The 13,137-nt window shown below is 32.7% G+C and overlaps 1 protein-coding gene across 1 annotated transcript; it reads right to left on the bottom strand.

The window, feature by feature from the left end:
* Nucleotides 1-209: 209 nt before the first annotated feature.
* Nucleotides 210-6,970, bottom strand: LOC145628712 (diacylglycerol kinase 2-like). Its single transcript, XM_081681088.1, has 8 exons — nt 6,700-6,970; nt 3,832-5,031; nt 3,182-3,554; nt 3,024-3,100; nt 2,702-2,821; nt 2,403-2,567; nt 1,795-1,932; nt 210-887 (listed from the first exon to the last, which is right to left on the bottom strand). Exons 2-8 carry the CDS (start codon nt 4,948-4,950, stop codon nt 738-740), a joined length of 2,142 nt encoding a protein of 713 aa, XP_081537214.1. The 5' UTR covers nt 4,951-5,031; nt 6,700-6,970; the 3' UTR covers nt 210-737.
* Nucleotides 6,971-13,137: the final 6,167 nt, after the last annotated feature.

The raw sequence follows: 13,137 nt of genomic DNA, 5'->3' as shown, positions 1-13,137 counted from the left end.
CTAATGTTGATCTTTTATTCTTTTCACTTTGTAAAGGCAAGAGCAATGCTCGATCCATCAGTCCATCACACCCGATTTTAATGAAATGAAAAATCTACTACGTATCTCATAAAAATTGAATCACAAAGGTAAACATATGTTTAATGTTTTCCAAATTTCCATCTTACCGAAATTGCTCTATACGGTAACTTAAATGAGACAAAGGAGTATTGGTGAAGACTAAGCGAAAAAATATGGAAAATGAGACAAATGTTGGGAAAATAGGGAAAATTACAGCAAAATGAGATAATTCATTCGGTTACATTTGAGGATACATGTCTTTACAATCTGCAAACCATTCTAAAGATTAATAATCTACGTAAATCACATGCTTTACACAATTAGAACTATCTACTTAAATCTCAATCTATACGTCGTGGTTAATCTTCAAACACACCAAAATCTTTAATTCTCTATATCCATTTGAGGCAAAACTGTACCTTTGTATACTTTCATATGTACTTGACTATCAACACGGGAGATTTCGTCGACTAGCAAGTTTGGATGTGCACCAAGGCCAAGTGAAAAGAGCACAAGGATGGGTAATTGAACCAAAAAAAAAGAGTGAGAAAGAAGATGACGAACTCCACTCTTCTTTCCTGACTCCCTAATGACTGAATGTTAGCACTAAACGGGAAAATTAGCGCTAATAAAGAGATATGAGAAAGGGAAACAAAAAAAGAACGACCAACTTTTCACTATGAAAGGCGAAGAGCTATCTGCTCAATTAGAACTCTTTTCTGAGAGGAGTTAATAATGCCTTTACACTCAGCGTCCAACAAAACATCTGACATCACTGCAGCTGCATGGGCATTAGGTTCTTCAGACGACTTCCTCAACATAAACACCTACAAATGAAAATTATCGGAATGTTAGAGGCTTTCTCAATTTTTGAACTTTTCCCTGTTTTATCATGTGTAAGTATGAACTTGTAAAGGTTTATGACCTTTCCTTCTCAAAGTTCATCGCAGAAAAGTAAAGGCATACAATCTTGAACACCATAGGAGACCAATATCTTGCCATCAATAAGTTGATAAAATTATTTGCATTATGCAAGATTGCAAGTTGTATAATACTAGCACATGTCTCTAACAAAGCAAAGTTGTATAAAGTTCCTAGACACTAAAGCACAACTAAAAAGGGTTCATACTAATGATATAAGTATTCTGATTTGACTAATGATACTATTATATCCAGTCTAAGAAGGCCGGTAACAATCAATCATTTAAGTTAAAAACAATGTAAAGGGGAAGCAAAAGGAATACAAGGAAATGCCAGCTTAAAAAGGTAAGCTCTTCAATAAATTAACAACAGTGGAAGAGAAGCAAACATGCAAGGATAAAGTCCATGTAAAAGATGATCGATAATAATGCAACTTGGAGAAGTAAGAAAAAGAATATGTTAGATTCAAAGCTAATAATAATGGAGGAGATAGATAGCATAAAAACTTGTAGCAATGGAAAATAATGTAGCATCTAAAGGAAGACAAACAATTTTTAACATTAATCAGGGATGAAATTATGGACTGGGAAGACAATAGCATTGTCTGGTTAATATGCATCAGCCTAAATAATGTCAAGGTATCACTAAGATCTCTGGGAAGACAACAGCCTAAGATCCCTGGTTGAGAATTGAGATGTATCAACTTAAAGCAGTCAAGGTGTCACTGAGTCAAATGTCCATTTCAGCCAAAATAACAAGGCAAAAAGAGGGAGCGAGGTAGAGTGAATAAAACTTCTATATGTCACAGCATACCTGCTTATGGTGTGATATTTCTAGATAGCCAGGCTGTAGGATAAATGGTTCCCCATCTATTTGAACTGGGAAAGCGCTGGAAATATGTATTCTTATGATGCTACCCTGGGCCAACCTCCTGGCTTGAGAAAGACCAACCTGCAAAGAAGGATAAGGCAATAAAAAAAAAAATTAATACACAACCTGTATTCAAATCACGTGGGAAGCAAAATAGAGTGAACTGGGTTCAAGTCATCTTGGCAAAATTATATACTGACACAAACCCATCTCTCCTCACCCTCATACTTTGGGCACAATAAATGTATTTCAATTATCTCAGCTTATCTTTTATTTATTTATTTATGAAACATCTCTAAGCATATCTCTAAGAATGTTTCTTCATACTAAAAATAATTTTGGCTTTTCTAAATGAATTTGAGACTAAAATTCTTTTATTTATTTATTAAAAAAAACCCGAAAAAAGGCCAACAAGTTCCTTTAATTCTTTTGTTTAAGAGGAGAGCAAGAGCTTAAGATTGACACAGCAGCAAACATAGCAAACTTGTTCTTTTTTTGCTTTATCCAGATTTATCTATAGGAATTTTCAATTGACCAGGGATTTTATTTACCTGCAACTTTCCAAGGTGCCATGCTCCAGAGACGCAAACAACCTCTAGCATCTTATCATGCAATGATTGACAGGTGAAATGATCATCATGCTCACAGTCATTTTGCCAAAGATCTACTCCACCCATGTAGCTACTGATATTGAGAACGATCAAACCTTCAGCATCCTGATAAGATTAGGTGGTTGCATCACAATTCAGACAAAAATATCCATTAAAAATTTTGCAAGGAAAATAAGACAACTGCACTACCAACACTAAAGTACAATATGCCCCATACACGTTTATATGTCACCACATACCTTAGGAATCGGGATATCCTTCCCATCTACTTCAAGCCAAACTTGCCATGGTAAGTCTGCACAAGCCCTATCCATCATATCCCTGGCGCCTTCCTTGGCATACCGCAATTTGTTCACAAACTGCAAAAAAGATGAGCTAATCATTTAGCAGGGATAAGATGATGCATATAAAAGCAAAATTGTCAAGCAGGATGAACCAATGGAGGTAATACACAGTTTAACAGTACACCAGAAGACCACCTTCACAATTAACAAAGACCGGCTGCACACATGATGAGCAAAAATCGCAAAAAAGTTCGAGAAATTGGGAAAAGTAAGCTACCTGACTATAGTATTTCTCAGGGTTTTCCTCCCGGTTCACGTGAAATTCATAAGCAACTTTGGCATCACATCCAATACCTAAAAAATTACAAGCAATAAATTAGAGTTCAAAACAACAGCTAAAGAACAACCACAGAAAGCAATGAACAATCCGCATACCTAGATAGTTCATCATATATTTTGAGCGCATATTATCTGAACCATTGTTCAAGTTTTCTTCTTTAATATCAACTTTCCAGCGGTCCACCATTGTAACAGCTGCATGATTAACTTCATGTAAAATGTTGCCTAAGCCAGGTCCCTCAATTTTAGAGAAACCCCCTCCCCATTGTAGAACTCTTGCAAGATCATTTCCTGTGCCCAACGGAAGAATGGAAACAGGCGGAGGTGACTCAAAGCTAAATTTCTCAATTGCATCAAGAATCCATGCAACAGTACCATCTCCACCACATACTAATACTCTAAAATTTGGCACATTGCTAAACAGCTTCAAACCAGCCTCAGGACCCTGGGAAGAATTCAATTCAAACACCTGCCACGAAAATGAATGTAAGCTGATGAGCCATATTAAACGAACATGAATTGGTCCATGAGATGATGAGAATATATAGTCAATTACAACTTTTGCAACAATTTTTCACCTAAGCATCACTTTTGCTTCCCTCCAATTCCTTTTTCTCTATCTTGTCATTAGTCCGTCAAACCATAAAAGTAATAAAATAATGACAACAATCATTCTGAGAACAAACGTGCTTATGCAAGTGAGGAAGATAACTGATGCCATATTGCTAAAAAGATCTATTAATTACCTGTGCAGGATTTAAGAGCATGTTCAGTCTCCTCCTGAGAGAAGGCCCATTCTGAGCACCACTTCTGGTATTTATAAAAACTAAAATAGGTATAACATCATTTGGCAAGTCCACTAGCTTGTACTTCTTGGTTTGTCCGTATGTTAATGTTCCGCCCTTCTTCTTGATTAATCCAACATTACTTCCTTTTGAGCCATATGATTTGCCATTTTTTGACAAAAAGTCCAGATTTTTCTCACTGTAGCATTTCTTCAAAGTAGCTATACCATTAAGCATATAACGCAGTGGAGAATCAGCAGTTGGCACATCCTCGAACTTGCCACTAATAGAGCGACTTGTTCCATTTTTGTTCCGATTGCGCCTTCGCCGCATTTCTCCACGAACAGTAGATGCTATCATTTCTTCTCTTATCGAGCTTAAGCTTCTCACCGATCTTACATCAATTCCTTTCACACACAAAGGAGAGAGAATGATATCTCTATGAGGACCTAAATCACAGACATCCCCTGATTCTTTTGACATCTTGGCATGACAAGCGACATGTATGAGACGCTGACACCACATGCAATGCCATGTAGGAGAAGCATCAATCAAAGGAACACCACAAGGTTCATCACAGTAAAAGCAAAATGCAGAAGTATCAGGATTATCATCCATCTTGAACCATCTTTCTGACCAATGATGTTGCACGTGGCTCTGACCAGCTTGAGCAAAACATTTACAATCTTTTGTGGCAAACTGAGAGCAATAGAAATGAGCAGCTACACCACAAACAGCACAACGATGAACAGGAGTGTGAAACACTGTCTTTGTACCTAAGTTTTGAGAGAATGACAGAGAAGTAAGGCAAACAGAGCATGTGGATAGCTGTTCACCACAACCATAATCTTCAGCCCATGTATGATGTGATACTGGAACATTCAGCTTTTTCCATGCTTTTTGCTTTGCTCTAGCAGCAGCTTTCACCCAATTTAAAGATGTTCTTTTCTGCCACTTAAGGAGGGCGAACAGAACAGCCAAGAGTCCAAATAATCCAGTAACCAACCATCCCAATACAACAGGGCCAAAAGCATCTGAAATAGCCAATAGCCTTGAGATTGAGAAACTTAAGTCAAACATTGTGTGCTGAACTTGCAAACATCAGCCTTCACTTAGAATATGTATGTACAAATATCTCACATGACAGTTGATCAACAATACCTGATGAGAACAAATTCATAGATAAAATTAAGAAGCATAATTGTGTAAAAAAAAACTAGCAACGGGAATTGAAGAAACACTAAATGATACAATTATAACAATCAAACTATCATCATTAGAGAAAAACCTTAACAATGTAAGCCAACGTTGCAATGTTTTATTTTCAAAATGACAAAAAGATCGATGTACCGGGGCAAAAAACTAACTCCAATATATAAGTGAAAGAAGTTGCCACAATAAAAGAGACTAAAAAAAATCATAATCCCTCCTAAATTGCTAGCATAAAAATTAAAGAGATAGAACCAACAATATGGGCATGGTTTATGATTCCTATTACACCATACTAAATTTTTTGGTCAAAATTAAGAAGTCAGGGCTAGCACTATAGTTTCAACCTGAACAGTGAGAATAATGTCATCTAACAATCTCATAATTCATACCCAAACAGCACAGCTCACATCTAAAGGTCTATGAACAACCCACGTTTGACATTTAGGATTCAGAAGTTGATCATTTGTCAGAGATCCCTAGAGGATCATACTTCAAACACTGCCTTTGAAACACAAACAAAAAGTATGAAGTAGGAACAAAGAACCCAAAGTGTATAAATTATCTAACATCTTTCTGATGTCAACCGCATAAACTTGGTGCTCTAAATTGCCCAAAACATATCAAGGCCTCAAAGGTCTAAACCGAACATTCTCTAAGCAACAGTAAGGAAAACATCGTCTGTCTGATCACCTTCTCTCCCCCTCCCCCACCGGTCACTATACAAGAGCTTAATCAGATTGGTGTAGGGTGATTGTATACAATGGAAAAATTTCAAAGGGTTTGAACTCTGAATGAACATTTTCTACGCAACAGCAAGGAAAACATCGTCTGTCTGATCACCTAAGTACCCCCCCCCCTCCCGGTTCACTAAGATGAACTTAATCAGATTGGTTTAGGGAGATAGTATACTATGGCAAATTTTTGAACATATATCACTTCACCACAACCTAATAAAAGCCCTAATTGAGAATTCAGATTCACAACTAGCTTACGATTAATTGGCCAAAAAATTAATCATTTACTTTTTTTTTTTGCACATATTTATCATTTACTTCCTAACACCTTAATTCACATTCCCAAACTTCATAATTCATCAAATTGCAGATCAGCTAACAATGCAAATTCAACAGCTAATAACTAATCTCACACCAAATAGCTGCAAATTCCTAATATTTCCAAAGTTTTCATTAAAATGAATCCCTACATCTTTCTAACCTAATTTAGCAATTTATCTAGCAATTACAAATTTACAACTACAATAACAATACATTCACTTCCTCCAAAAACAACTCAAACAAAATTTATTCGCTCGATCAATTTATCAAAGCTAGGGTTTAACCTAATAAAGCAATTTCCACCAAAATTGCAAAATCAACAATTTCTTTTCCTCAAAAAAAAAAAAAAAAAAAAAAAAAAAAAAAAAAAAAAAATCACATCGAAATTACAAAAGCTATATGAAAAAATCAAAAAAATTGTGACTGATTCGAAAATTGAAAATAAATTCCAAGATTATTCAAGCAGATCTAGAAAAATACAACAGATCAAAGCTACTTTAAAAAAAAAATTAAAAAAAATAAAAAGAAAAGAATCGAAAGCCGGAATAAAAGGAAGACGAACCTGGCGACGTTACGTGAGAGGAGAGAGAAAGTGAAGAGAAGAAAATTAGCAAGATTTTTTTGAATTGGCGGTAAAAATAGTGTAATTATAATTAAATTCCTAATTAAATTAAATAAACTAAATTATTAAGAGAACTTTGTCAAAAGAAAACGAAAGTGGGTTTTATTTATTTTTGTTTGTTTATTTATAATGTTGTGAGATTCAGATACTTGATAGAGAAGAAATATGAGAAAGAGACTAGGGATGGTGAGATTAGGGAGACAAGGGTATTTGTTAATACGCAATTAACACGGCTTTTTGTTTGTGACTTTTTATAAATGAAAATTGTATTTGCCTCTAACAACACGTTTTATAAGGTACAAGTCTCTCAATTAGTCTTAAATAGATGTAACAACACATTTCAAAAGCCCAATTACACATAACCCAATAAAGAAAAGCCCTAAAACTAAAAACATGATAAGTGCAATACACCCACCCACACCCAATAAATCTAACGTCACTTCCAAACTCAAAACTCTTCTTCTTCTATGTGATTTTCTCTCTCCTCTTTTTCACTTTCTCTCTCCTCTATTTCATTTTATCTCACTAAAAAACTGCAAAAACATCAATGAACATTAGAGAAGAGATGTAAAATCAAAATGATCCTCCCCAAAAAAAAGGCAATTTTATGTAAATTTCACTAAATTTTGTTTGAATTTATATGATTATCACTTAATTTTGTTTGGATATTGTTCGAAACTCTATTGTTCGAATTTTTTTATTGGAATTGTAAAAAAAAAAATTAGTGAAATCAAACGGATACCTTATGTTCACATTTTGAAATGCATATGTTCATATTTTGAATTCTTATGTTTATATACTGAATCCTTTTGTAAACTTTCTAAAATGCATATATTCACTTTCTAAATCCATATGTTCATATTTCTTATGTATAAGTTCACCTTCTGAAATGCTTAATTTTATTCATACGCATTAAAAAATGAACCAATGCATTATGTTCATATTTTGAATGCATATGTTCATATTTTGAATACTTATGATGCACATGTTTCATAATCATACTTATTTTTATTTCTTCAATTTTTTTATGTTCATAATTAAATGCCTTATATTCATAATAATATTTTATATGTTCATAATATAAATATTCATAGTAAATATTTATTGTTCATAAATATTCTCATTAAGTCTATTTATGCATATTTTCTCTTTCTTAATAGCATATGTTCATATTTTTTACGCATATTTGAAGAACCTATGCATATGTTCATATTTTGCATGATTATATTCATTGATAAAAATAAAAAAATAAAAAAAAAAGTGCAGAAAATCAGATGAAATACATATGAAATTGATCAAAGCTAAAAAAATCAATTCATATGAATTCAAAAAATCAGATAAACAACCAATTCCATATTGTAAGGAACGGATTCAATCGTTAAATCAAAACAAAACGAGAAAAATAGAAAGAAAAAAAAGAGGAAAAAGGAATTAAAGAAGGAAGGAGAAAAAATAGAGTATAATTTGTGAATTCAAAGATTCATATAAACCTTAATCAACCGAAATTAAAGCACAAAATCGAAATTCACAAAAAAATTCATACTCCCTCCGTTTTTAAATGCTTGCTCCACTTTCCTTTTTCGGTTGTTTTTAAATACTTGCTCCATTTCCTTTTTTTGGAAAGTTTTTACAATATTTAATTCATTTCTATCACCTAGTGGACCCAACAAATATCATATTTTATTCATTTCATATTCTCTCATCTCCAATTTCTCCACTACTTTTTTTATTCTTCCACCAACCCCATTACTTCCATATTTTATTACTTTCTCCAATTTCTCCTAAAACTCCGCGCATGGAGAAATGAAGCAAGTATTAAAAACGGAGGGAGTACTTAATGACTACTTTCATGTTGTAAGAAACAAATTAAATAAAAAAGGGGAAAAAAATAGAGGAGAGAGAAAATAAAAACGAAGGAGAAAAATAGAGGAGAAGAAAGCTAATGTTCACTTTCTCAAAAGTTAATGTTCATACTGTGTTGTTGTTACACCTATTTATAGGTGCATGAGTGTGCACCTAAGAATATGTGCAAGTCTCTTATACTCCGTAAATCTTATAATAACATCAAAGGTGGGGTGAACATAGAACATTATAAGTCCATTTATATATATATATATATATATATATATATATATATATAATAAAATAAATAATAAATAAATAATTTATAAGCCCAACTAGATTAAGTCCTGTGCCACGCACGGTTTTTATAAAATTCTATAAAGAATTATAATGTTAATTTAAAATCTACCAAAAAAAAATCCTTATTCACAATTATATAAAAAGTGATTTTAATAAGCAAGTGAATAAAAAAAATAAAAAATAAAAAAAGTTTTAAAGGGAAAAAACAGCACCAAAAAGTGACACGTGTGTGTCTGTTTTAGTATTACTCGTATGTTATTGATTCATTGATGATTGATGAATCCGAAGATCTTCTTCTCCATTATATTGGCTTTCTTTTTGCCTTAAGTTTTGTATTAATTAATCAAATTCCACATTGAATTTAATTCATGTTAAATAAAAAAATTATTCAAAGATCAATATTGTTTTACTGGTATTATTTATACTCCAATTATGGATTATACATCAAGAAGGTATTATGTTGTTAACACTAAACTACTTTCTTTGATTCCGTGTAGTTGTAAGTTATATGAAGATTGTTGATTATCTACTAAGTGTTGACCTAGTGGTAGAAAAAAAGCCTAATGTTGAAGGTTCAATCCTTACTCTTTCCCCATTCTTAAAGTGTATAGTCCGTTAACATGAAATGAAGTAAGACACATCTATGTGCTAAAGATGAGAGAGATGAATACTTAAACCTGATAATCAATGCCGGAATTGTTGCTGGGGGTATTTAGTGTGAGCATTCATATATCCCTACTTAACGGCCAAAATATATAGACAGTTTTGGGAAACTGCCTTAGGAACTACAAAAAGGTGTATCATCTTTTGTATACTTGCTTTAGGCTGGGACAACAAGCATAATGAAGCATCTCTTGTTCATGTGACCACTTCTCTTATTTCTTTGTTCAAAAACTGGTTGAAGTTCATCCGAAGTTATGGATTACTCCGTATTTTTTTAAGAATGAAAATTCGATTGAGGATGATTTGAGGTAAGTTGATTAAGTTAAGTTCAAGATGCATCGATTTGCTTGACTCCCGACCACTGAATTTGTGGTTCGCATGAAGTACTACATGGTGCAAATTAAAGAATTAATGTGTAAAATTCAATTTGACCTTGAAAAAGAATATGTATAGATTAGGGGTGTCAATCGGGTTTTCGGTTCAGTTTTGGGTTCGGTTTTTCGTTTTCGGTTTGTAACGGGTTGGAATTATTAACGGGTCAGTTCGGGTCGGTTTTAAATAATTTCGGGTCGGGTCGGTTTGGTTTATTTTTATTACAGTTTCTTTTCGGGTCGGATTTTAATCGGGTCGGGTTATAATTGGTTCGGGTCATAATCGGTTCGGGTTAAATTCGGTCGGTTTAAAAACTGGGTTTGTCAGTTTAAAGCGGGTTTTGGGTCAACACATATCGGGTCCTAATCGGGTCGGGTTGTAATCGGTTCAAGCTGTAATCGGTTCGAGTTGAACTTAGTCAGTTTAACAACTAGTTTTGCCAGTTTTAAACGGATTTCGTTAACATATATCGTCTAGTATATCCTCAATATTCTTTAATTAGTTATTCCAGTAGATCATACGGAGTATTAATTAGTTGTTTAACTTTATGTCCCTTTTTTGTATAATGATTTTAAGGACCAAATAATAATAAAAAATCTAGAGTTAGCTTTTGATTTAGATTTTTGATTTTTTTAATACAATATATTGTTTCATAAACCATTACTCGTTAGGGGACGATAATATTGTAGCATAAGAGTTTCAATGACATCAAAATTCCAAACCTTTTCAATATAAATACTTTATAATTTAAATTAAACCCTTTTGTTTTACTATTGATAAAATGTACCCAAAAAAAAAAAAGAAAAAAAATTCTACGGTCATAACGGGTTATGGACTTACGGATTATAAAGTTCGGTTATAATCGGTTACGGGTTGTAAACGGTTCGATCATAACTTATTACGGGTTATAAACGGTTCAATCCTAACCAGTTACAGGTTGTAAACGATTTGGGTTTATCGGGTTTTTGTCGGGTTTAAACGGTTTCGGTTTACAATGATTCAGGTTGCTATCGGGTTCAAAAGTACACGGTTCTGTTATTCTCGGTTTCGGGTTGTATCAGTTCGGCTTGATATCGGGTACAGTTCATTAACGGTTCTCAAACATTCAGATCGGTTCAAATTCAGGTTTTAAAAAATCGGGTTGGGTCGGTTTACGATTTTAAAATAACAGGTTCTTAGCGGTTCGGTTCCTTTTCGGAATAGTTCAAAACAGTTCAGATTCAACAGTTCGGATTCACCAGTTCGGGTCGGTTTTTGACAGCTCTAGTATGGATAATTGATCTCTCGTACTAAAGCCCAATTCACTCAACCTTGAAAAGTACATGTTTATTAGTAAAAGTTACTCTCATTTAAAACGGTTGAATAAGTTTAACTTAATGAAAATAATAAATAATTTCAAAGAGGAATTACCACAATAAATCAACAAAAATAAATTAAATTGAATTTTTTTAGGTGAACAAATTTAGTATAAATAAGGTGAATGCCGGGTAGTCCTTATTTTTCTATAAAAATATTATGTAAACATTGTACCACTCATTTCATGTATAAACACTCAAAAATATTACGGGTATTATTTTTAATTAACTCATGATTCCATTTTTTTTTTGGTAGATAAAATGATGAAATTTTTACCCTACACCCTAGTGTAGGATGTTCTACCTACCCCCCCCCCCCCCTCAAAACTACATTGTTTTGTAGCTAGTATGGGTAGTACTCCCGAATAGCTTTGATTCTTTTTTTTTTTTTTTAATTCCTTCCTTTCTTATCATTCAAGCTATGTATATATATGATTTTAAACCATATATTTTCTCTCTCCTCAATTGATTGTAATACCTTCATTCTATCTGCTCAATTCATCTTCTTCATTTGATTTTTATACTAATTTTCCAGTTTATTTTTTACGATTTTGATAATCGTTGTTGATCATCAATGTCTAATTCTTCCTTTGCCGATTTCGATCGTGATTTCGAAAGTGTGTTTTCATCTGAAGTTCGATTGATTGATTCGTTTGTTCAACAATGTATGATCATAATTTTGTACTTTTTGATTATCAATACTGTGTTATGTGGATGCTCTGTTTATTTCTACATAATTTTGTACTCGATTTTGTTGCTTCAATGTATGTGTTATATGTTTTCATTGCTTCAATTTTGATATTTTGATTATGATGATGATGAACATTTTTGGATTGTTAATACTCTGTTGTGATGACGATGAACATTTTATGTTCATTTTCAATGTCATATTGATCATTTGTTTTTACAATTTTTTTCATGATAATATTATGTGTTTAAAATTTTCAAATTGAACATGTGCAGTTTCGTTATTGAACATTTTATGTATTAACTATTGATCATTTTTGAAACCCTTTATGTTCACTTATAATTGTGTATTAATAATGTGTGCAATAGAAAAAAAAATAGGGTGATATAATTGATGAAGAAGCAGCTAAGTCTGAATTAACAATTTAAATCTGAAGAAGAAGCTTTTGAAATGTATAACGAACATGCTTTTATGAACGGTTTTGGAATTCGAATTGGGAAGAGTAAGAGGAGAAAAGACAATTCATTTTTTATTATTTGTTTGTTGTAGTGAGAGTTATAAAGATGATAGGTGTAGGAATAATAGTGTTATGATAAGTGTAGGCTTATATTAAAAGCACTCTTCAATCCAACATATCTGATGATTTAGATATTTCATCTTTTGCTAAGGTTTTGTTTTCTAATCTGTGTATATATGTATTTGTAATTGAACATTTATTGATTTAATATTGATCATCAATTAACTTTTTTTTTTGCAGGCGAAGGATTTAAATGTTGTTGAACGTGTTTCCGTTGTTCAAGCTCGTTCTAACGTTTCTACAAATATAAAGGTGTTGTTGGTGTTAAAACTAATGCTCAAATTAATCTAAGAGTTCCAATTCATACTAGTGCGTCTACAAAATCTCAAACTGGTTATTTTGTTCCACCCATAGTTCTTGGCATTGTTCAAACTTCAACTCAGGATTGTTCAAACTTCAACCCAGAAATGTTCAAACCCCATTTCAGAAATGTTCAATCAACAAATATTTAAGTTATTCTTCCCACGGTTCCAATAAATGATCAAGGTGCTCTTGTTCAAAATTCTTCAAGTGTTAAAGACATAATAATTTATTTCTATATAGTACCTTTTTTAGTATATTATATTGTTTTTTTAAAATTC

Source organism: Chenopodium album, chromosome 4, assembly GCF_948465745.1.
Source record: "Chenopodium album chromosome 4, dcCheAlbu1.1, whole genome shotgun sequence".
NCBI lineage: Eukaryota > Viridiplantae > Streptophyta > Magnoliopsida > Caryophyllales > Amaranthaceae > Chenopodium > Chenopodium album.
The sequence above is the reverse complement of the archived record's forward strand: the minus strand, read 5'-3'. Positions and strand labels throughout refer to the sequence as shown.